General features: G+C 37.0%; 1 protein-coding gene across 37 annotated transcripts in view; it reads right to left on the reverse strand.

The window, feature by feature from the left end:
• Positions 1 to 24,092, reverse strand: part of RIMS2 (regulating synaptic membrane exocytosis 2) — a 433,807-nt gene that overhangs the window by 237,403 nt on the left and 172,312 nt on the right. For all 37 annotated transcript variants that reach the window (XM_065752189.1, XM_065752177.1, XM_065752196.1 and 34 more), the window contains one exon: positions 1,076 to 2,001. In XM_065752189.1, coding sequence (XP_065608261.1) covers positions 1,076 to 2,001 — 926 coding nt within the window. The remainder of the gene's footprint in view (positions 1 to 1,075; positions 2,002 to 24,092) is intronic.

The following is a 24,092-nucleotide window of genomic DNA, read 5'->3' on the forward strand; positions in this document are numbered from 1 at the left end:
TAACACTCTGTTACTATTTCACATAGAAGAATCTATTTTCCTCAACGTAATAAAGAATAAAACTCTGATTAACCCGAAGTTCAGAGCTTTCCTCCTTACAGTAAGACTAATTGGGCTGGGATTTAATAAAAGCTTTCTGGTAAGTGCATATAACTCTCTGTTTGAACTCTGGGCCAAAATTCCTTCCATTCTACACTATCTTCCTCCTTATTTATCAGATCATGGTTGATACTATTAACACATGAAAATTCAGAGAAATTTCACTAGCTCCAATGACTTCCTTACTATAGAAGTGCTTTGTTAGTAACCTTAATATCCAAATAGTGGATCTTCTAATCCCAACCCACAATAGCAGATGAACTCTGAAAGGTTCTTTCTCTCCCCTTTCATTTCATGAGCTTTGCTATTAAGAAGGACAAACTATTCATGAGAATTAGTAAAGATGCAGGGGCATCATTTCAATTAAAAACAAGTTATAATTGTTGCATTTTAGACCAAGAGCACTAAAATGCACTAAAACCCAAAAGCACCATAGGCCTACAGCAAAAAAGGACCGTCCATTGATACAAATCAACTCAGTCATTTCAAATTTCTTTAAAATTATACACTCTTTTTTTGAGGATCTGATGCTCTTTAACCTACAGCAGCCAACTAGCAGAACTAGAGCAAATGATGTAGAGCTTAATACAAGAGAAGTGTGGTCATGCGCCCACATTTAATCCAGATCAAATGTGCACTCGTGATTCAGGAGTACAGAAATCTGGTATTAATGGACATGAAACCGTGGCCCTACGTGACAGCCCAGCTTTGGATACTGTGTAGATTTAATTAACAGCTTTTCCATAGTCATGTTTTTTACTTCAATATATACAAATACTTTCAGTAGCTGGAATGTTCTTTTCCATATAAATAAAAAATAAGAAAAACTCAACTCCATCACAACAAAATTAAGTCATATATGAATGGCTGTAAATACAATGTGTTTGCAACCGATTCTAATATGTAAAATAAACATAACAGACTGGAACTGAAACCCCAACCATGTATATAACCAGTAAAAAACTAGAAATCTTACCTTTTTCACTAACACTTTCACTCTCAATCTCCACATCATCACAACTCGTGTACTCTGGAGTAGATGCCAGTTCTTCTTCTGAGCTACTCAATGAAACCTGGCGCATTTTACCTCCCTTTTTTGTTTTATGGGGCTTTGGTGGTGGAGGTCTGACAGATTCAGACTGGTCTGAGCTGAGTGAATCATTCCGCAACATGGTCTCCATCTTTTCACGTTTTGTTTTCCGTACAGCAGAATTGGGATCCAAATGATGTTGTTTCCTTAACGAATCAGAGCGCCTCATGTCTGGTCTTTCCAGAGGAATTGGACTCCTCCTAGGTGTAGGAGGACTATGATTTGTGGTCCTCTGACGATTGGGACTTGGTCCCTGAGCCTCTCGAGTTCTTTCCATAGAGTATGAACGTTGATTTTCCATGGCAGCTCTGCGCTCAGACACCGATCTTTGCCTTGACGGTCGTTCCATCCTTAGCATAGATATCCGGGAATCTTCCAACTCAGTGTTTGCCAATGAGACATCACTATGTCTCCGTTCATGACGTGCTCGGGACACTTCAGCATGGATACGCATTTGTTCCTCATATGGCTGTGGCTTGACTGGATAACGAGCCAAATTAGGATCACTTCTGTATCGTGCCTGATATTCCTCTTCTCTCCGCTGCCTTTCATATTCCTCCCTGTTCTGTGCATCCTCCTCTTCTACCGGATACTCCTTGGAACGCCTGTGACTCCTCCTGTTGGAATCTCTATAATCACCCAGTTCAGGCTCTTCGTATAACTGAGGGCCACGCTGTGACCGCCTATCGGAATAATCTGATGGTGACCTGGGCATCGCACTGTCTGATGTAGCATACTGTGAATATTCGTCTCTCTCTTCCCTTTGGTCGTATCTTCTGTTCTGTTCTCTTGATATTGACGGGCTCCTTTTCCTAAACAATTGTGACAAGAAAAAGAATTATGTCAATATTTCCTGTAGCACAGATATCCATTTAATGTCTATTGAATGATACAAAGTGCTGATGGGGGAAAAATACATTCATCGCATTTCTTTGTGAGTGTGCTCACACAATTTCTGTGCTAAAATAAAGACCACATGTTTATGGTGCATAGCTAAAATAAAAAAGATCTCTATAGGAGAAATGTTAATACAACATCATAAAATATAGAATACAAATACTTAGACTAATTTACAACCATAACTGCTTTACAAGTACCAAGATTCTATAAACTTTTGCACTCTTTTTACAGTGATATAATTTGACCATATAATTCTATCTCACAGAATTTTATAGTCACAACCAAAATTAAGGGTAGATGGATCACTACATTAGTTTGATATTTTAGCATCCATTAATGCTTAAAAAAATACATTTCAGTTCCCACAAAACTATGATGTGTGCCAAGGGAAGAAAGGAGGATGAAGATCCAGTGGCAGCAGTTGCTTAGCAAAGATCCTCAAACTCCTGACTTGAACAAGAAGTGCTTCCCATCCCTACTTCTGGCAATAACATTAGTCCAAACATTTGAGAAAGGCAAACCAGCCAGATACCAAAACGAATCTCCTGTATCACTTTTTTTCATAAACTATATCTAGCCATAGACAACTTCTGAGGATCCGGAGGAAAACAAAACAAAAAGAATTATCAAGAGATATTCTTTCCTGACCACTGACAAATAACTGGCTGAAGCAATTATACAGGCAATATCTTAACAGGTAGCCCACCTAAAATACATGAAAAATATTACATATATTCTATTTCATACAGCACTGTTTGCTATTTGAATAGAATGGATCAATTAAATATGGAGGACTGATTCATAAGAAAAACTGACTGGAATTTCAGATACTGCCTTTATTAACCCTAAAAGGATGATGCGTGTTCAAAATGCTACTATCAGTCGTGTTCAGGAGTTACCTGTGGGAAACTGGAGCAAAGATCATTATCTTGTTATCAGCCACTTGCTCTTACATTTTGTTCTATCTTTGCAATTAAGAACCTCACAAACGCCCACTGATCCTGATCACAGATAACGACACTGAGATCCTGCCTAGTGCCGAGGCTAGGGAAAAAACAGGAAATGCACAGCCTGCTGCTGCCACAGCTGTCCCAGAAATGAAAGACTCCAAGTTAGTGAAGGGGAGATAGAAAATCAGGGCCTCACGGTGCCCATGAAAGCATGCAGAAAAGGCTCTGCCTAGGTATGAGAAGAGAAAAATCTTTTCTCACAGCCAAAAAGGAAATACTGTCTGTGTTCATCAAGGGAAAACCACAACTGTTTGAGAGAAGAGTGTGCAATGGGTGACTGGCCAGTTGGCATCTTGTCTTAGGTACCATACAGGGTCGTTAAACTATGCTTGAAAGTTCTGGACCCAGTCCAGACCAGTAAACATTAAAGGATTTTAGCCTTATAAAGGCATCTGCAAATGAGGAAACCAATTCAATCTTGCAAAAGTGCAACTCCTCCTGAAGGTGAAGGATGACAAGTACTATAAACATCACTTGGATGCCTATTTGCTTATTGTGAAGATGTCCTATCTGCCTTGATAAAGTGTCATGTTTAGTACTAGCACAAATCATAACCTCTGCACATTTAACAAAAACTCCGTATCTTCTGCTACTGGGGAGTCAAGCCGAATCGTTCTCATATGACATAAATAGTTTCCTAAGTATAAAAACAGAACAGCCAATAGGAACGGACAAGCAGGACAACACAACTGCCAGCATCATAGAGCATGCAAAGACATTTAAGTTTTTGTTAAAACAAGCCAGATTAGAGGTAGAAACTTACTTTAAGGAAGATACATATCTTCCTGTTAATCAGTTTTCAGTTGATGGAAAATATATCACTTCCCAAATTAAGATATTGCAACTGCAAATAACAGACACTGCTGAAAATTTCTGCCATGCCTGTAACAAAAATGTGCCTAACTTTGCCTCAATTCTGCTCTCCAAATTAACAAATCTTTCATTTCTACACAAATGCAATTGGAGTAGATGGCATTCAATTTATATGGGATCATCCACATAGATTTTACTGCAAGTTTGAGACATGTGCAAGTTGTATCTACATATACCCTTTTTAATATTCATGCAGTAGATAGTGATAGTGAGTTTGCTTTGCATGTGTAGTTGATGTATTTGGAGACAGATTTTTGCATGTATTTGATCCTCCAAGACATGAAAACATACTCAGAAATATGGTTCAGAAGATCAAGTTCATTGTGAACTGCGTAACATACAAAACCACACACAATCCAGTTTGACAAATCTCATGTATGCTTTGGAGCACATAGAGTCTACATGCTGTTCAGGATGAAATATATGCATACTTGTAGCAATATAAGTAACAGTATAGTTAGAATTGGTATGGCTCCTACACATATACACGAGTATTTTACACAGCCCTCCTAACAATGCAAACAGTAGAGAACAAATCTCTGAAAATGTTGCTGCTTAAACGTAATGGGAGAAATGTCTAAGGGTGAAAAAGATGGAATTACTGTACGAGTAAAAACCTAACTGTACACTTTCTGCTTACACAAATGTACTCCTATCAAGAAAACATATACTTTTTGGAACTGTTACAAGACTTCTAGAAAATTTACCTTTTTGCTGTAGCACGAGCTATGTTAATGAGAGGAGGATGTGCCAACAGAACACTGTGTTTTTATACCTCTTACACAAACATTTTCCAACCACTTAACACAAGCAGTCATTACCTTTCCTTGGTTTTGTTGCCAAGACATGAATTTAGAACAACTGTGGCTGACAGCAATGTAAAGATAAGATGAGCTGTCAATCTACTCCAAACCTTTCATGGAAGAAACAGCCTTACACAGATGCCCTGCATGAGGCAACTATGGGGCCAACAGAGAAAAAAGGACCTTCTGACAACACAACTTTGATCTTCAGAGAGAGCAGCCTGACAGGTCAGGTCACTACTCTAATTTCCAGCCTATGCTGACTGGGACTAACACACTTTCTTTCTAGTTAATTTATTCCTTCCTGAAGAGATCTAACTTCGCTACCACTAACAAATGACAGCAGATGCAATCCCATCCAACAGAAACCAATTAATAGTACCCACACACTGCTCAGCCAGAACCTTGCTGGCATCAGAGGGCTTGTGCTGCCCTGCAGCCCTCACACCACAGGGCACTGCAGCTTGCCGTTGCTTTACTGGTCTCACAGCCTCCCCCCATAACCATCAGCGCTCTTTTTCATTTTAAAAATGCCTGCAATGAACAAGGCTGTACAATGCACGTGTACCTCTGCAATGGTGTTATTAAATCATGGAAGGATGCACAGTCCTCACAAAAACTTACAGTCAGTGACTGCTATTAAAAATCTGCTGTTATTTTTAGATCACTCTAATTCTCGCTCACCTTCACCAGCCTGTCTAATCCATTTCTCACTGTTAACTACCACTAAGATACCTCAGCAAAGGCATTCCACACCTCAGAGAGTGACTGTGCTTGCGTGCACCTGGACACCCCAGAACATGGCAGGCAGCAGAAGCCCTGGGTGCCACAGTAGCCAGCACAGCCCAGCCCGCACTCAACACACACCTCTTGTCAGCAGGTCTACCCCATATCTGAACAAGTTACAGCACCTTAAGGCCACTGAGACTACTGTCCCTTTGAATCAATAACAAAACAAAATCTCAACTGTGGTTAGAAAAGCCTAGAACTTACACAGCTCCCTTTGCCAGACACAGTTTATAAAAATTTGCTTTTCAGATATAGAAACTGAAACTCATTTCCTCACAGTTATCACTAATAAAACATCATCATTTATTACCATTACATGACATTTAGGCTTATAACACATCTTTCATAACCTCACGCAGGTGGAAACCTCATTTATACTGCACTACAAATGTCACTATGTGAAAGCAAGTAGCTTCACTGTAACCTGACATGCTCATGCAGTTAAATTATTCAATTCCTCCCATGCTACAGTAACATTATAAGTACTTAAAACATGGCATAGAAGAATATAGCACTGCTTTTCTTCATGGTCCTGATTTCAGTGACAGAACTGGATAGCCTAAAAATCTTTGACATTCATTTGTATTCTTCATTGAAAAATCACCCGTCTGCTTCGCTTTAGATTTGTAAAAACAAACCAACCAACCAACAAACCAAGAAAACAACAACAACAAAAAAGCAACTAATACCAAGGAAAAGGCAATATGAAAAGGCAAGTTTCCAATGTATTCCAAAAGCCATGGTCATTCAAAAACACTGCAATACAGACAGTATTTGATTTCTATCACAGTAAAAACTAGATCTCAGAGTTTCCTGGCTACCAAACTTGTTCTCAGATCCTAAGAAGACATACATCAACTGAAGAAAACTTTCAAGAAAAGATTTGTCTAAAGATATGTCCAAACATATGGCTTCCTTGCACTTATGGTCAACTACAAAATTAGTAAGGCTTCAGTGGCCAGCTACTTGAAAAATGAAATGTTGGTCATCTACTTCCAACTTTACTTTCTACTTTACTTAGTTTTCACTCACCAAACAATACACGAACTTGATCTCTATTCCCTATAACTTAGGGAAGAGTAAAGTTGACTGGAAATTTAAAACTGAAGATATTTGCCCTACACATACTGTGATCCTCCCCAGTTCTTTTCAAAATGTGCTACTTTCAGCACAAGAAAGAATAACATGCAGTAGGCAAAAATTCACATTTCCCACTGGAACGATAATAAAAGCCATGCAAGAGACAGGGTGTCTTCTCAGAGACCTCATCAAACATAGCAAGCTCAGCTTTGCCTCTAAATTCCTAGACTGGTCCTGTTAGGACAACAGTGATCTCGTAAGAATAGTCCTAAACTTATAGCTTCAAGCATTCTCTTCAACAGGCAGCCAGGTACTTATTTCAGAACAGCAGCAGGGAGCATATAAAGCACCATCATGTTGCCTCACAAAAAAATTTCCAGGCTGCAAGAAGATGAGTTGAACACACTGAAGACCTTGCTATGGAAAGTCCTGAGCGTTCAGGAAAACTCCCTGTGCCCAATTAAGATCCAGGCACCCTTCCCAAGGGGAGATCTGTTCTTCCACTGTCCAGTGCTCTTCCAAAAGGATTTCCTCAGACTTCCTTTAATCTTCTGTGGGACCTGCAAAATATGTCCCTACTTTGGAAATATTCATAGGAGACTAGCTAGTATTGATTCAACTTCTTTTCTCATTCTCACCTTATGAATTTCTTAAAAATGTCTTCATTTTGCTGAGTCACACTGTGCTTGAGAAATCATTCTGCATATGCTCCCAAGAGCATATGTGGCTCCATCTTACTAAAAAACAGCTTTTTCTGACTTCTAAGCAGTTTCCATTTTTAGCAAGATCTCTTTCTCTAGTTTCTTCTATACTGTGTAGTTTTAATCTTCATTGTTCTGATCTGTCTGTTCTCCTTCCTTAACACATGCAACCAATGAACAACTTCCAAGTTAAATCATTTAAATAGCCTACTCTGATAAGAGAAGAAAGGTATTTATCACATTCCTCGACCAATATACTTTTAAACAAGCTGCCCTCTAGTACACTTAACACTCAGATGTCTTAGCAACTCATTAAGTAATGTTTGTCTGAGACATTACTTCATTTCTCATTTCAGCCATGCCTTACAAATTTTGTTTTATAGCAATCGTATTCTGAACCACTAAAATACCTTCCAGCAAAGTATCTCCAATCAAAAATGAATTATGTTTACAATGATGACTATAAAGTTTACTGAAGCATGAGAGTAACACTGCAGATGTTGACCTCTATTAGATTTTATCAGAAAACATAAGTTCACTGACTGTAGGCTGGTATTGAAGGGATGAAAGGGAATCTGTGGTAACAAAATCATTAACATAATGAAATTCACTACTGATAACATCTTTGCTTTAAGCTTGACATGACTGTACTGACATAGAATACAGTACAATCACTCCAGGACCACGTATTTACTATAAAGCAATTCAGCACAAAATCAGCACTGCAACTTCGAAGGGCTGATTTCAGTTTGTTGTGAATTGGGTTTTAATGGGAAAAATAAGGAACCACTGAACAAAAACTATTAATTTTTAATATCCCTTGCTTATCTACAAATAAGAACATCATGGGAAGGGTGAAACTACCAGTAGAAACATGCATGTTTTCCTTTATTATGACTGAGTTTTTCAGCGTTGCTTTCATCATATGATTTGATTTCATAGGAATAAAATAACTGTAATTGCATCTTACAGTTCATTCAGTTACACTCACGAATGCTTTCTTTTTACAAACAGGTAAAATGTCAAGAGATTTTTCCTTACTTTACTTTTGAACATTTTCAGAATTAGAATTTTGCTAATGAGCTCTGATGGTTGCATTCATAGGAAATGCCTCACCTATTTTCTGCAAGATCTTTTTGTAAAAAAGTAAATTACAAATACAATGCTCAATAGGTTAAATCTTTCTCTAGAATAATTGGGCAGAATATGCATTCTAGTGATCTGTCTCACTACTGACACCAAAGAAATAACTTCCCCAAGGGTGGAGTCAATTAACAGCTGTCATACAGCAGGATTCAAATGAATTAAAAACATGAGGTGATAAGAGGATAGTAGGTCACATAAATATTAAAGTAAAAGAATGAGTTACTACCATATGGAACTGTTGCTAAAACAGTCTTAAAAGAATACAAAATATGAGTAAACCCCGAAGTGCCATATATGCTATCTTCATGAGAAGAAATCTAACTTTGCAAGAAATATTTCAAAATCACAGATAATATAATCCAAGTTAAGGTATCAGTCTAAAATGTAACATTTTATTAAAGATACTGCTCTCACATATCTGAAGCATAATCGTTTTTCAGTACCTTCAATGAGCATTTTTTGCTAAAAATAAAAATTTTTCCTAATCATCCCCAAGAGAAAAAGAAACACTGAGCATTCTACATCATTTTCACACAGCACACTCAGCACCTTTCTTCCCTGCTTTACCTTCTGATTAGCCACTGCACATCTGGGAAGGATGAAGCCTCAGGTTCATGAGAATACATCAATTTCTGTTCTGGCTTGGTCTTTCATTTAATCCTCTGGGTACGGCAAAATCATAATAAAATGTCTCTCAATTTTGAGACACCTCTTTTGAAATATACTTACAAACCTTTCCCTCCTACAAAATGCAATTACAAAATATAAGGCATCTGGGAAAAAAAAAAAAACTATCATATGAAACAGCAATTCAAGTCAGATTGCTGACCCAATGGGAAGCTATTGAGAGCATGAGTGGAGCGTTATAGTTTAATGCTGTTAGCATGTGCTGTATATAGCTGGAGGTCAAGTAAGAATTTACCCTATAAGGAAGATTATGGTACTTAGCTGATTAGTGCCTTGCTGCAGTACTATCGCCTACAAATGCACATGCTGGTCAAAACATTTAATTTAAATTTTTAAAACTGTTAGGTTAAAATATTTCATGTCTTGTGTTACAAGGTCCTACATGAATTTCTGTAATATCTATTATTTTTAGTTTATAACAAGTCAAATTTTGACATAATTTTCAACTTCCAGGCTAAAAAGAGCTGTAGCATCTACTGCAGACTGAAGAGCTAAGCATACTGTAGAACTGAGGCTATTTATTTTTTTACATGCCATTCTCAAGAAAGAAACAAGTATAAATCAATGAACTAAATGTTTCCACCAACAGACATTAGAACTCACTTTCAAAACACAGTAAGAATATGCAAGTAATACAAAGCAAACACGTAGATGGCTTTGTTTACATTAAATCATCATAAACAGACAATTTTCCACAGTTTCATAAGTGAGGTGCTTTTTATCTATAAAAAGTAGCTTAAAAATAAACTTTTAATTTAATATAAAGTACCGTGCCTCATAAAACTCGACTGAAATAAATTTAATCTGTGGCATTGAAGTGGCATGCACGGGAAAAAATATAGACGTGGCAGCAACCTAGATTTCCTCCACCGAGTACACAGGACTAGTGAGTTGCTGCTTCTAGACAGACATTCTGACACCAAGGTTCTTCCCTTTGCCACCACAGAGTATATATCATAATACACTTTATCTCTACATTGCTGCATCTAGTTTTGAGTTTTAAGCAGTTTAAGAATGGAGCTTTCAAATTGCAGTCCTTATGTTAGCTGAAATGTGTCTAAATGTAGGATGGAACAGTCATGGCTGTCCAGACTGCCTCTGCAGCTCTGATCCCAGAGCTCAGATGGGAGAAGTCCACTATGCTTCTGATGTCTGGAAAACTTCCCTCCACACTATCATGCAAACATGATCATGTGAATAACAGCAGCCTGATTCTGTGAAATAGAAGATCCCTGAAATTAGGATTTCTGCAACAGTAACTTTGATTCTCCACAGTGCTGAGCTCATCTCTAGATGATCCTCCCTTAGTTTCTGATCACTTCTTACAGGTATCTATTTTATAGAATCTTCCACAAATGAGCCTAAACATGAAGCTCTCTAAAGAAAATTTATTCCAAAATCATCACCAAAATCTGTAAAGAAATTCACTTGCTACTCTAAGGATTGTGTGGAGGTGAACACTTGGAAATTGAAAGGGTAACTGTAGCTGCTCGCAGCTTCTCTATGGAAAGGTGGTATCACAATGGGATGACAACAGTCAGAGGAAAACAGACTTCTAGCAGGAAACAAAGCAGTGTTTTAGAGTCCTTCTAGTGCCACTGATAATGACCACTGACATGTTAGCTACGAAGTAAACTCACTGAAAGACACAACTATGCAAGTGCTTCTCTTTCATAAAAGTTTTATGAGAATCAGACACTTTAAAATGAGTGAACTGAAACAATAAACAAGCCCTTTGACATATTCTGCACACTACTGCAATAAAGCCAGATTTCATTACTTTGGTAGTACTTAAAGAAAATAAGATACTGGCTTTTCTTATTCTGCAGGAGAAATGAATGGCCATTTCTATTTATTTATTTTTTACTCTGTGTATATTCAAACATTCCAAGCAATCTCCCAATCTCCCTGCTACCACCTGTCACAAGATAACAGCATGTAATGGAATATTGGTGGGGAGGTTCATCCTCTACTGCCATACCACCACAATCTGCCTCTGATTTTGTGGGCTAATGTAATAAAATAGGAGGCATTACTCTTGCAGTAGTCCTTATGCAAAATTATCAAGTACTCAGCATAAGTCAGTCTGAAGCAGAATGAGCAATCATCTTAGAGAACACAGTAAAGGACAGGAAAAAATGTAATTAAGCAAAGTGATGATCTTAAACATTTAGAGAAAATGCTTATGACAGCTTTTAGAGATTAGTGAAGACTTCATCAACCTGAAAAGTGTTACTGTCAAATTGCTGGAATCTATAGTATTTTTCAAGTTAACCTTTCCTCCTTGCTCAGGTAAGCAACAAGAAATGTTAAATGCTCACTGAAGCACTTTTCAAGACGGAGAGCAATTGGATGTGAGGCTGGGGAGAGCCCTGCTAACTTTGCAAGAGAATGTAAAAGACATTCAAAGTACTAGAGTTGGTAAATGGAGCAGAAAGAGAAAATCAAGTTTTTGCAATTTTACAGGAGACAAACAATCAAAATGAAGAGTTTGACAGATCTGTCTTTTACAATTGGCAATGAATATTTCATACTATATAGATTCTGAAATGCATATCTAGCTGAAATAACATAATTACCATGTAAAAAAGAGTGAAGTACAATGACAATCACATAGCATGTTGTCCTCCATTTACAGAATATTTTTTAACGGAAATTAGATTAATGCCAGACATTATAGGCTGAATCACTGGGCTGAGGCCAATTGTTTAAGCTTTAACAAGACCAAGTGCCAGGTCCTGCAATCATCCCTCTGTATTCAGCACTCCTCAGTAAGGGCACACCTCAAGTATTGTGTTCAGTCTGGAGCCCCTATTTAAGGCCCTGGAGAGTGTCCAGAGAACAGCAGTACAGCTGTGAAGGGTCTGGAGCATAAGTCTTACAGAGAGCAGCTGAGGGAGCTGGCAATGTTCAGTCTGGAGAAGAGGAGGCTGAGTGGGAGACCTTATCACTCCCTACAACTACCTGAAAGGAAGTTGTGGTGAGATGGGGATCAGCTTTTTATCTCAAGTAAGTATGGTAGTAAGAGAAGTAGTGGCCTGAAGCTGTGCCAGAAGAGCTTCAGGTTGGTTATTTAGAAAAGTTTCTTCTCGGAAGGAGCAATAAGGCACTGGCACGGGCTGCCCAGAGCAATGGTGGAGTCTCTGTCCCTGGAGATATTCAAGAAACATGCAGATGTGGCACTGAGGGACATGGGTTAGTGGGCATGGTGGGGATGGCTCAGTGGTTGGACTAGGTGATCTTAGTGGTCTTTTCCAACCTTAATGATGAAATGATTCTATAACTCTACAACCAAAACCTTGATGAAAAGAAAAAATACATCAGCTTAAATTCCTTACGTTTGTCCTCACTGTAGTACCAAGCTCATTCATCTCAAATATTAGGGTGATATTTCCTAAAGGAGAAGATTATATTATTTATATAAATTATATGCTATTAACAGGAGAACCTAAGGGCCTCTTACGGTCCTTAAAACCGTAAGAGTTTAAAGGTTAAAATCTGCCACTTCCCTACAGGTGTGTTGTGGCAAAACAAGCAATGCTCTTTTGAGTTTGATTTACAAATTGATAACAGCCACATTAGGAGATATAAACAAAATACAGATAAAATCTTGACAGGATAACAATCATCACAGCACAAAACAGATATCTAAAAACTATTTTTGTGAAAAGTAGACAGCAAAATATCTAGAGGTTATAGACATTTTATATTCTTTTTTTTTTTTGCCATTTCCCACTATCTTAGAAATACCTTTAATAATGCATTACATGCTATCTCTGACTGGAGGACTCAGATGCAATTACTGATCAATAGTTTAAAAGCTGAAAACCACAAATTATACGGAAGCATCTGCTAGCTTTTCAGAATTCCACTCTTATTAGATATATTGACCCTGAATAGGAAGATTATGACAACCATTTGGTTTCATCCAAATAAGAAAGAAAAATCTACGCTTGCAAGAACAACAACAAAATTCCAGTATACAGAGACAAATGAATAACTGTTCATCTTTCACCAGTGTGTACCAAGAAGCACTAATGTTAATAAAGCATTGCACTTATGAAGAAAAGGTTACGTTTAGTTATAACACGAGAAAAAGCATAAAAGGAATTCAACTAGAAGTGTAAACTTTATCACTTCAAAGGGATATTCTGTGTTATAAACATACATTATTAAAGTACACATTTCTTTTGGAAAACAGGAACTTTATGATTCATTTTCTCTTTAAATTAAAATGTATCTATGTTTTATGATGCATTACTGCTTTACCTTGCTGATTGTTTATTCTGCACTATGACTGCTCCTGTGCATTGTGACAGCTCTGTTCCACTGAACTTCACATAAACAAGTTGAGACTGCACCAGCACTAACATCAGCAGAGCAATTCCTCTAAGTGCAACAACCCTTTTTAGGGACAAGCCTAGATTCACCTACTCAGCTCTGACAGGCACTAGGGCTGCCTTATTCTACATATACATCTGTCCTAGCACCTCTTTAAAGCAGTAGCTTAGGGGAACATCAGGTGGAATTTTTTTACACTAATATAAGAGACATATGAAATGGAAGTCAATCATCTGAAGTCATTGGGAATAACAAACATTTCTTCAACACACACAAGTTAACATGGCAAACACATTCATAGCTTAGAGATGCAACGTTCTACCACACATTCTGAAAGCTCTTTGTCAAAAATCATCAAAGATACAGGCTCATAGGCAAAGGTGGCTCCAACAAAATGCTTTGGGTCATTGTAGGACCAGCAAAGACTGGATTGGAAGTGATCTTATTCAGATTAATTCAGCTTAATAAGAAATTACTGAATCAAAAGTCAGTTTCAGGTCAGATCAGCCCAACATTGGTAGGACCATGCTGTCTCAGACAGTGCTGAGTTCAAAAATTCTGCATTAAAAATATCTTTCACTTTTGCAGGGATCTGGATCCTACGTCTCAGTTCCAGATTATGAGGGACGCTGGATCTATTAATCACAAAGTGGCCAAACACTGTAATAGAAATTGTAATAGAAACACTGAGATGATTGGAATTTTATGGAAATTATATATAATCAGAAAGATTAAGTCAGAAACTTTAACATAATGCAAGAAAATTAGGAACTTGATCAGAACTAATATGCCATTATCATAAAATGCAGGGGACCTGGAAGGAAATACAGAGATAAGCATTTCAATGAAGTGGATTAAATGGCTTGTGTTAACTGTTTTATTTGGAAGTTGTATGTCTTGCCATCATAATTGATTTGAGCTGCAAAGAAGCTCATGGAGAAACAAAGGATAAATGCAAAATCTAATGAAGTAGTACTCAAGATAATCAAATTTTGCTTAGTAACAGCTTGATGAAAAGACAAAACTGTAAATGAGCAATACCTAACGTACAAAACATCTACAATCAAATTACAAGAAATCAGTGCTGGGTAAGACAGACAAAATGAAACATAATCCAGGATATTTCTAATTTGTGTTTCTGTCATTTCATTACATTTTCTATAATAGTAATGCTTATGGGAAATAAGAAGACTATTGTACTTTGCTGTAACACCACATACAGCACCTTGTAATGGCTGAGTATATGTATGGGCTAAGTACCCACACAAGAACAAACTGTGATGTCCTATTTAGCTGCCTACATGTATGCCCAGAAGTACTCCCTCTTCCAAGATGTTTCTTCCTTTCAAGATGTTTCTCACTCTCAAGTTTTGAAAATATCTTTTTTTTTTTCTTAGTTTATGAATAAACTTTGTCCCCTGGCTTCCTGTACCTAGGAATGATTTGGCCTCTCATTCTTCCTTCTTAAAATGGATATTGCCACAAACAGCCATCTGTTCTGGAACAGGACAGCAATCCTTGTCTACTGCATTTAGTACCTCCTTGTATACAAAATCAAAAGGAAGGAGAGGGTTAGCTGAGAAACATATGTCACAATCATCCTTAGACTAACAATGAGGCAACACTCCTTTGTTCCTCACTTTAAAAAAGAAATAACAAATTTGTAGACCTAAAACCTTTAAATGGCAGAGAAGAATTTGAGGAAATAAGGGCCTTACAATATGTACTAGCCAACTCTTTAAATGCCAGTAATCTCCTAGACAGACTCTCCAAGTAGGAGGATCCATCTCCGTGTTTTATTGTTTATTGAAAGCTCAAAGGTGCCTCAGTATGACTTTGGGATGATCATGTCACCAGAAAAAGAAAAAAAAAGTATGACTAATGAGTAAGGTCACAGCCAATACAACAGAGTAGGACTTCCTATTAAGCAAATCTGAACTGCTTTGAAAGAACCACAAGCAACTTTGATGGGGATATGTTGTAAAAACTGTACTGCCATCTGACCAAGCTCAAGCATTACTTTAATAAACGTTTTTTTTTTTTTCCTTCCTAAAGATCATGAGAAAATCAGTCTGGATTTCTTTCTTAAGCTAGCTGGCAATTAAAGGGGGCTACAACACAATCATGATTTCCTTTCCTGATTCCCTCCTATTATCAAGCTAAATGCTGTCTAACAATAATTCCTCCAGTGTTTCACATTGTGTAACAAAACATATATTCCTTAGATATGCTAGTATATGGGGTCAATCCATTTGTCCTGGTGCTCAATAAAAAGCAAATACAGGTTTGTTCCAGTAACATAACATGCAGACCAAGTTTTACTGCAAAACTCTATTCTGTGTAAGTATTTTCTGAGCTTTCCATTTCTTGACACATTCCACAGCTGACTGTCATATTGAGGCCAATAATACAAAATGGCTCATACAAACACTTAACATTTAGGTTCACAGTGAAGTAAAAGAAAGAATCCTACTCAGAGTCCATCAAAGGTACAGAAAGAGCATACCCTCTGTATGACAGGACTACCTTTTTTAGTATGAATGACAGCAGGACACACACACACACAAGTTAAAAAAAAACATAAAGAGCATAGCAAACAAAGCAAATAAAAAGCAATATATTTATGTAGATATGCTTCCCCGTTTTGTAAAGCTATTCTGGTCAATCTGCACATGTTCCTATTCTTTGTCCTAAAAAGTATTTCGTGATAACAAGAAAATCACAGCACTATCAACACCAGGGATCCAAGACCTACATATTGTGCCATCCATCTTTTAACAAGAGGCATTTAGCTTTCAGGCACAGTGCAGCAATTATATCCAATTGCAAATCAGACTTCTTCCATTAGAGCTGTTAGCATTAGAACTTCCAATAAAACTTATTTCAAAAGCACTTATCTCCAGAGCTTTTTTTCTGAGATTTTTTTTTCCAGGTCATCTTTTATGACATCCCATTGAAAGCAGACAATAAAAAAGCAGACTTTGGGTCGAAGTGTATTTCTTCATATGAACCAAATGCATGGAGGCTTTTCGTAAGTAATGATTCAAGATCACCATGGGAGACAAAATTGAAACAACCATATCACAGAAGGAGACACAAAGCAAATAGCAAGACATAAAAAGGTAATTTGATTAGAAGACTCACAGAATTCTTGGTTTAAAATGACCCACACAGTTTTCTTACAGTAAGTAGCACACTAAGGAATAGCGGTACAATTACTCCACAGTTATTAACAATTACTTTTGCAATTGAAATTATCTAACATGCTATCTTATATTGTATCAGTTCGAAGATCAAAAGGTACGCAGCTTTGCACACAAACCCAGAGTACAATCACAAGAATGAAAATACTAAAGAAGCAGCTGGCTGTGCAGTTACTGATGCTGAAGCTCTATGAGGAGCTTTGATGGTGACTATCCGTGGTCTGTACCATAGAAGTCACAATGCACAAATACACATTTACTGTGATAAACAGTAACATTTAAGTCTTCTGAATTTATTACTTTAGTGACAAACATAAAAAAGCAATAGATCCACAGTGACGATGAAATCTCCATTTTCAATTCAAATGTATAATGCTAAGGAGGACACAATTCCCAATAATTTCAGACAGTTATACAACAGATGGGTTACTGCAGATCCAGAACATGACCACCTCCAGGGTACTTCTTTGCACCTTCCACAAAAGAGAGAATGGAGAGACAGAAGGAAGACAGAAACATTAATCTGCACAAGTATAAATGAAAGTCCACTGGGGAAAACAAAACAATTGGAAAGAGAAGAAAGAAATACAGAGCATAGTTCCTACCCATTCTAAATGAGTTTTCCTTCATTGCATTAGGAAACCTACTTAGTGGTCCTGGTATCAAATTTCCTGTAGCTAGGAGGATGAGATTCTCAAAAGTACCAAACATCTGAGTCTGTATTTCAAGGCTTTGTCCAAACCCATTACTTTTAGAGAGATTTTCTTCTCCAGAAAAGCTACTTTCCTCTTATTACTTATATCTAAGTAGAAATGCTGCTAGGGATTTAAACCTATTTATAGCTTTTCCGTAACACCCAGACAAACAGTAGCCTGAACTGCTGAAATTCAAGTGAAAAATTATTTATATAAATATTTTCTTAAAATAATAAAACCCAGCTACAGCAAGATGCAGATATGCATTTTTTTCAGAGTAGATTGTAATATGGTGAAGCACTATTATAAAGTCTGACTGTTCTTTTGACACATTCAGTACAGATTTTATAACAAAAAAAAAGTCAAGAGTTGAAACAAAAATTGTTCTTGTATTAAGACCACTGATTTTTTTAAATTAAAAAAGTTTCTCATTAAAGTAAAAATAAAAAGAATCAACAGAGAAGGAACTATTCTACACCACTATCAGTTTTCACCACAGTTTTCAGTGACTGCATTTCATAGACTGTCATCCTTCCTTCGATAAGCAGCATCTCTCCTGGCACAGCTTTGGTAGTGAAGATGGTGAACACAAAGCTTACACAGTCCGCAATGGGAGTGGGTAAGTTTCAAAGCCCAATGAAAATCAAAATAATGAAATCAAGTCCATATATCCTGTCATGCCTAGAGAATTCAAGACACGTCAACTAGATTTAAGGATAGGATTTTTTCAAAAGAAAAACTGAAAACAGGAAGTAGTTACATTACATACCACTGGATTACATTTTTCTGAAACTTCTAATTTACTCAGTGCTGTTGTTATAATAAAATGAACAAATTATGATAATGAAAAAAAAAAAAAAAACCTAAAAGTACTGGGGCTAAATGCAAGATTAGATCGTTTTAAAAAAAAATAATTTGCCATTTATTAAAATGGCTCTTAACATCAACGTGGCATCTGTGAAAGAAAATCAGATTCCTAAGTCTGCAAAAGATAAAATAAGGACCCCCCTCAAGAGATGTCTAACTGCTGTATCTCACAGTAAGCAGTATTTTCAGAAGAAAAGCAAAACGTCAGGATAAATGTCTATAGACAGGTAACTTCAGCTTTTATTTTATGAGGCTAAAACAAAGCACTGGAAAGGAGCCTGATTTCTGAAGGACAAAGATGTTCAAACAGACATAATTCCAATTGTAATTCTGGCCATGACCAATAGATACTGCCAATTTTCAAAATATGTCAGGAGACCTGTCAGTGAGATGAAAGTTGGCTGAGACAATGCTCAGCCATGCCATCAGTTTAATAAAGTTTCAAATCTTTTAACCAGTTGTGTTGACAATGCCACGAGACAGTTTCACTGCAAGCCAATTTTCAGTGCTCAAACAGCTAACATCAAAACTGTCTATGAAGAGCATGTTTATGAACTCAGTTGGCCCACTTCACATAGATCAAGATTTAAACTTTTACATAAAACCAAATATTACTATTTTACTGCACTCTGTTTGGTAAGACGGATATTTCTGGTACATTTTCAGTAATGAACATCAAAGCAAACACAGCTAGTTAAATGCATTTAGAATTTAATCTTTTCCCGTATGTCAGATTACATTACTTCTGAAACAGCAAATGAGCGCAAAAATTTCTGAAATATTTCTGAAATAAAGGAAGATAAGCTAAAATGTTGTGCTTGTAGCTAAAAAGTGCTTGTCAAAATCTAATGAGGTGTAACATGATTGTGGGATCAAAAACTGAGGAAGGAGAGAAGGAAAGATGTCCCCTTTGGAACACTGCACCTATGCGTGTCCCATTTCTAAGAAAACGTATATGCAAGTTTCTCAGTTACCAAAATTCAGTATGCTCCTGAACTATGAACTGGCTCAGAAAGTCTTAGAATTTTTCACCAGCAAAAAAATCTTCAAAAACATACTTATGTGAACTCATTAGCCATGGGTTTTTAAACAAGATAGCTTTTATAATGCTTAGCATCTCTTACAAACCAAGGAGGCTGAGCAAACGTTCTCCTATAATCAGCACAGCCTAGAAAAAATACACAATCAGAACAAATTCTATTTTTCTATTATTCTGAATCAAGATTATCTCTACAGCAACTAGTTTATTACAACTATCTCATTGGAAATTTCATCATGCAGGTTATAAAACTCATTTTACCTATCTTCTTCAAAATTCATAATATGATGAAATAATTACATAAGCAGCAGTTTTAGAGTCAAAGTATTTTTATATTCTTTTAATATTCCTATATTTTTGGAAATGCTAAAGTTGTTCTCTTTCTTAATGGATTTCATTGCTTGGTTAACTGTGTTGGGCTTTTTTTGCAAAAAAAAAATGGACAGGTTTGTGTTGTTTTTTTTTAAATAGCCATGGTATTTAGTTGCTATTTTCTAAAGCTCCATACTTTCCATGCCATTATCGGAACTAGAGAGTACATGCTGGGGCTGCATTGTACTTTCCAGTTGAAAGAACAGCAAAAGGAGACAACTGCACATTTATTCTGATATTCACTAGCAAAAACCTTCAATCCCAGCAAAACAAAAATCATACATGTTCACTCTGAGAAGCACAATAAAAACAAGAATACAAGATCCTTTCAGCAAATAATGACTCATGCATTTAGTCTTTGTTCATTTTCTCTTATGGATCATATGAAGTGCTATAAAATACTGGGTCACTGAATGCACAAAATGTAACTGCACACTTCAGATCAGAGAGACACACTCCTTCTTCAGTATCTTTTAAAAATAGTCAACAGCCAACATTTTCAAAATATGCAATGCAGTCCAACGAATAAATGATAAAAATGATATCCCTCAGACTTCATTTGTGACCCTGGTTAAGAAATGTAATTAACTGTCCAAGAAACAACAGAAGAATCTAATCAGAGCTGGATTTCTCAGAGAATTCAGTGTCCTGTGCAAAGACGGAGGTGTTAAGAGAATTCTCAATGAAACCATTGAAAATGGAACGATTAGAGGAGAAAATAGCAAGCAGCCTGCTGTGTATTTTCCAAGGCGCAAGCACCAAAAGACAAGAAATAGCTACAGCAATTAAGGTATGGGATCCATTTTTTACAAGCACTGCATTTCAAAAATGCTTAGGTTGACCACAGATTTTAAAACTTTAAAATGAGAGTGAGGTCTTCTGCCAAGTAGTATCTTTACATTCTATGAATCACCAGACATTATACAAGAGCTCCAGATGTGTCAAAATTTACTTATATTCTTCCACTGTGTCAGTAATAGCAATTATTTAATTTATTACTTATTGCTTATACACTGCAGATAGAGGATATATGTAAAAATTTCACAGCAAGACAATTCTTACTAGTTTATTTTTAAGAGTAAATTGTAATGAAAAATATTAAATGTAATTTTTTACAGCTAGCTTTTGCAGACACCACTTCTGTACACAAACCTCCTCATGCCTTCATTTTCAGAGACTTAATGTTTGCCTGTTTGTAGGAATAATGATGAGGTGAAAAAAATCTTAAAGGAAAGAATAATTCCTTACCTTACAGCAACTGGAGTTCCTTGTGTGCTTTGATGCACAGACACCCCAGGCACTCAGCATGCATTGCTAAGGCCATTGGTGCTCAGTGGGGCTGCACCTGACTGCTCCCACCCTACTGCTCCCAGGCACAAGCAGGGCGGTGTGAAGACCTGCAGCCCTGCTGCTGCTGCAGAGACCAGGCAGGAGATTCCCCAGCGGGGAGGACAAGGAAGTGCCATGCCTCCTCTGGCACCAGGCACGTCAGGAACCACAGGTACTGACAGCCGCGTTCGTTTCCATACGGCTGGTCATCAGCAACTCATTTCTGCTGACTCACAAACAGTAACCTGATCTGCAGAATCGGGATGCTCCAAGTCCATCTGAAAATGACTCCATTCTGCCAAAGTGAGCAGCATACCTATGAGCCTTTATCAGGAAGGACTATTCCATAAATGTTCTTCTATTAATCCTCCAGAGAGCAATTCTCTTGAGAAAACGTAGAGTCCAGAGCTAAAAGTGAGGATTCAAGTTCTAGCACATTCATCTTTAAAATTATTTTGATGAAACATCAAAAGACAGCCCCCTATTCCCAAATATCAAATCACTTACCACCTTATCTGAGAAAAGAGCCTTCCCAAAAGGCAAAAATAAAGAAGGGAAAGGGAAGAAGTTAATTCAGCCTCTGTAAGCTTATTTTAAAGTAAGTTACAGGAAAACATCATAGAGTTTTCATTCAGGGTTTATCAAATGTGATGAAAAGGTCAATCACAGAAACTTCTTTCTTCTCAAATTCACTACAAAATTGGTGCTGTGAAAGGTATGTTAAATTTCATCACCGCTAACACAGAAAAAATGATTTTCCAAAGCATCTTGCTCACAGTGCCTCATATTGCATTAATCTAGACCTTCCTATCTGTTTTAAAATATTTTAATTTATATTTTACTGCAAAACTATGCCGGAAAATTTAAAGGTTTAATTCTACAAGGAGACAATATTTTTATTTTATTTTTATATATAAATGAGGTAACTATAGAATCCTCTTTTAGAAAATCATGTTTATCAACCTAAAAGCAAATAAACACTAAGCTTAACATTGCTGAAGACAAAATTTGTGATTACATATAACGTTTTTGCTCTGTTTAGTAGTAATACAATCTGATCTGTACTGTACAGTGTATGTTTAAATCTAACAGAAATTTGGCATATCTAGAAAGGATCAGAACTGGAAAACAAAACACCACAAGTACCAGAAAACACATTATTCTGTACCTTAGGATTTAAATAAAATAAACCTTATTTTACACTATCATTAACAGATTGCACTCTGACTGTGCTACATTATTACCTTCAAGATGCAAGGAAAGAAGTAGACTGACATTAGCTCTCTCAGCATTAAGGGAGAAGAACCTGACTTTCAGCATATAATTTCACAGGCACACATCTTCCAAGCACTTAAAGAGTTTTGTCCATGCACTTACATGGGGACAGCCAAACCCACCTTAAGTTAGCTCAGAGAATCTGCTCTCTGCAGACTCTCTCCATGGTCAGCAGGGACAGAAAGAGTGATTCAGAGCAGAAGATTAGTTGAGCTTCCCCAGATCACTCCCCAGAGAGTCAGGCTTCTTCTATTGACTATGAAGTGAGACGAGCTGCAAACTAAAGTTAGCTTTTACAAAGCTGTTGCCCAGAACCACATTGTGCTTCAACTCCCACAGTGCTCACAGCTGAGAACTGGCAACTACAGGTCTTTGGGACCGTCTTAGGCAAAATCAAAATAATCATTAATTTATAAGAAGCAGTTTTCAAAAATACTAAATGAGACCTTTGCTTCTGTAACACTGATAATTATATGTTATGATATTTAGCCTAGCAATCACCATTGTTAACAAGACCAATTGCCAATCATTAAAAAAGCAGCCTAGCAATACTGGCAGCTTCATTTTCAGACCATCTGGCTTGTCTACAATTTTAAAATAATAATAATTTTATTTTTACTTTAGTCTTTTTTTTTTATTGTTTTAAATTTTCTTTGAAACAAAGGAACAACACGCATCATTTCCAAGGGATGGGCTGATTACACCTTGTTTGGGAGAACTGAACTGCAGGGAGCTTGCTCTGGAGTGCTTGTGTCACCCATCACTCCCTCAGAGTCACTGGAAGGAAATGGCACTCATTGAGGCTAAGAAATTTTCAGTATCAACAGGCAGGAAAACCAAATTATTCTTTACAAGTGCTTTTTTCTCTACACTTACTGTATAGACTACATAACTAAGATACACAATTCCACACTGTAGACTTTAAAATCCAAATGACATAAAGCCAAAATCAAAAATACCTAAAGCACCAAAATAACTCTCACTTTAGGAAAGCTATGGTTATGGGCAATCCAGTTGCTGCATTATGACTGAGAGCACCAGCAAACTGACTTCAAACAAACAACGCTACATTCAGTCCTACCTGACTTGGACAATGTTTAATCCATCTATTGCTAATACTCTGGTGATGTTTATGTAAGTTCTCACAGCATGACAAGTCTCCACACACTGAAATGATACCAGCATAGAATGTTTAATAGAATCTCTTTGTGTCTTGGTTTCCTTTCAACAGTATTTTTACTGTGTAAGAAAAACGGTACTGAATGTCACTGTCTGAATTACACTCAGTACAGGATGCATAGCAACTCAGGAAAGATGGCATTTCAATCCTCCTCAAGCTAATAAAAGAAATCTAGTCTAAATAACCATGCTTACCATTTGAAAACATATCTTCATAAAAATCTCTAGCACATCAAACTTTCAAAAGTTATCACAGCCTTAGAAAAATGTATAAATCTACTGCAGAAATAAGAATACAGGCTCACAAAACACACTGCATTTTTGCTCCTCTTCTATCCCAGTGATACAGCTCTGCATGCTGGAAAACCTAGGACTAAGGTGTCCACTGCTTCCTCTTAGACATAGAGGATTTTAGCCCTGCATGGGAATCTGTTCATTATTCTAGAAAAGAGAAGACCTGAAGATATGTTTGACTTCTGTACTTATTTCCTTGGTCTCACTTCTCTTCCTGCTGCTTAATTCATGTGTTGTCTGCCTCCACCCCAGAGATCTGTCCAGGAGGCACGAAAGTTCCCCTCCCACTCCCACTAGCTGGCAGCTGGGCTGGCGACATT

This window comes from Cyrtonyx montezumae, unplaced genomic scaffold, assembly GCF_038088225.1.
Source record: "Cyrtonyx montezumae isolate F1298 unplaced genomic scaffold, pur_monq_1.0 scaffold_8, whole genome shotgun sequence".
Lineage (NCBI taxonomy): Eukaryota > Metazoa > Chordata > Aves > Galliformes > Odontophoridae > Cyrtonyx > Cyrtonyx montezumae.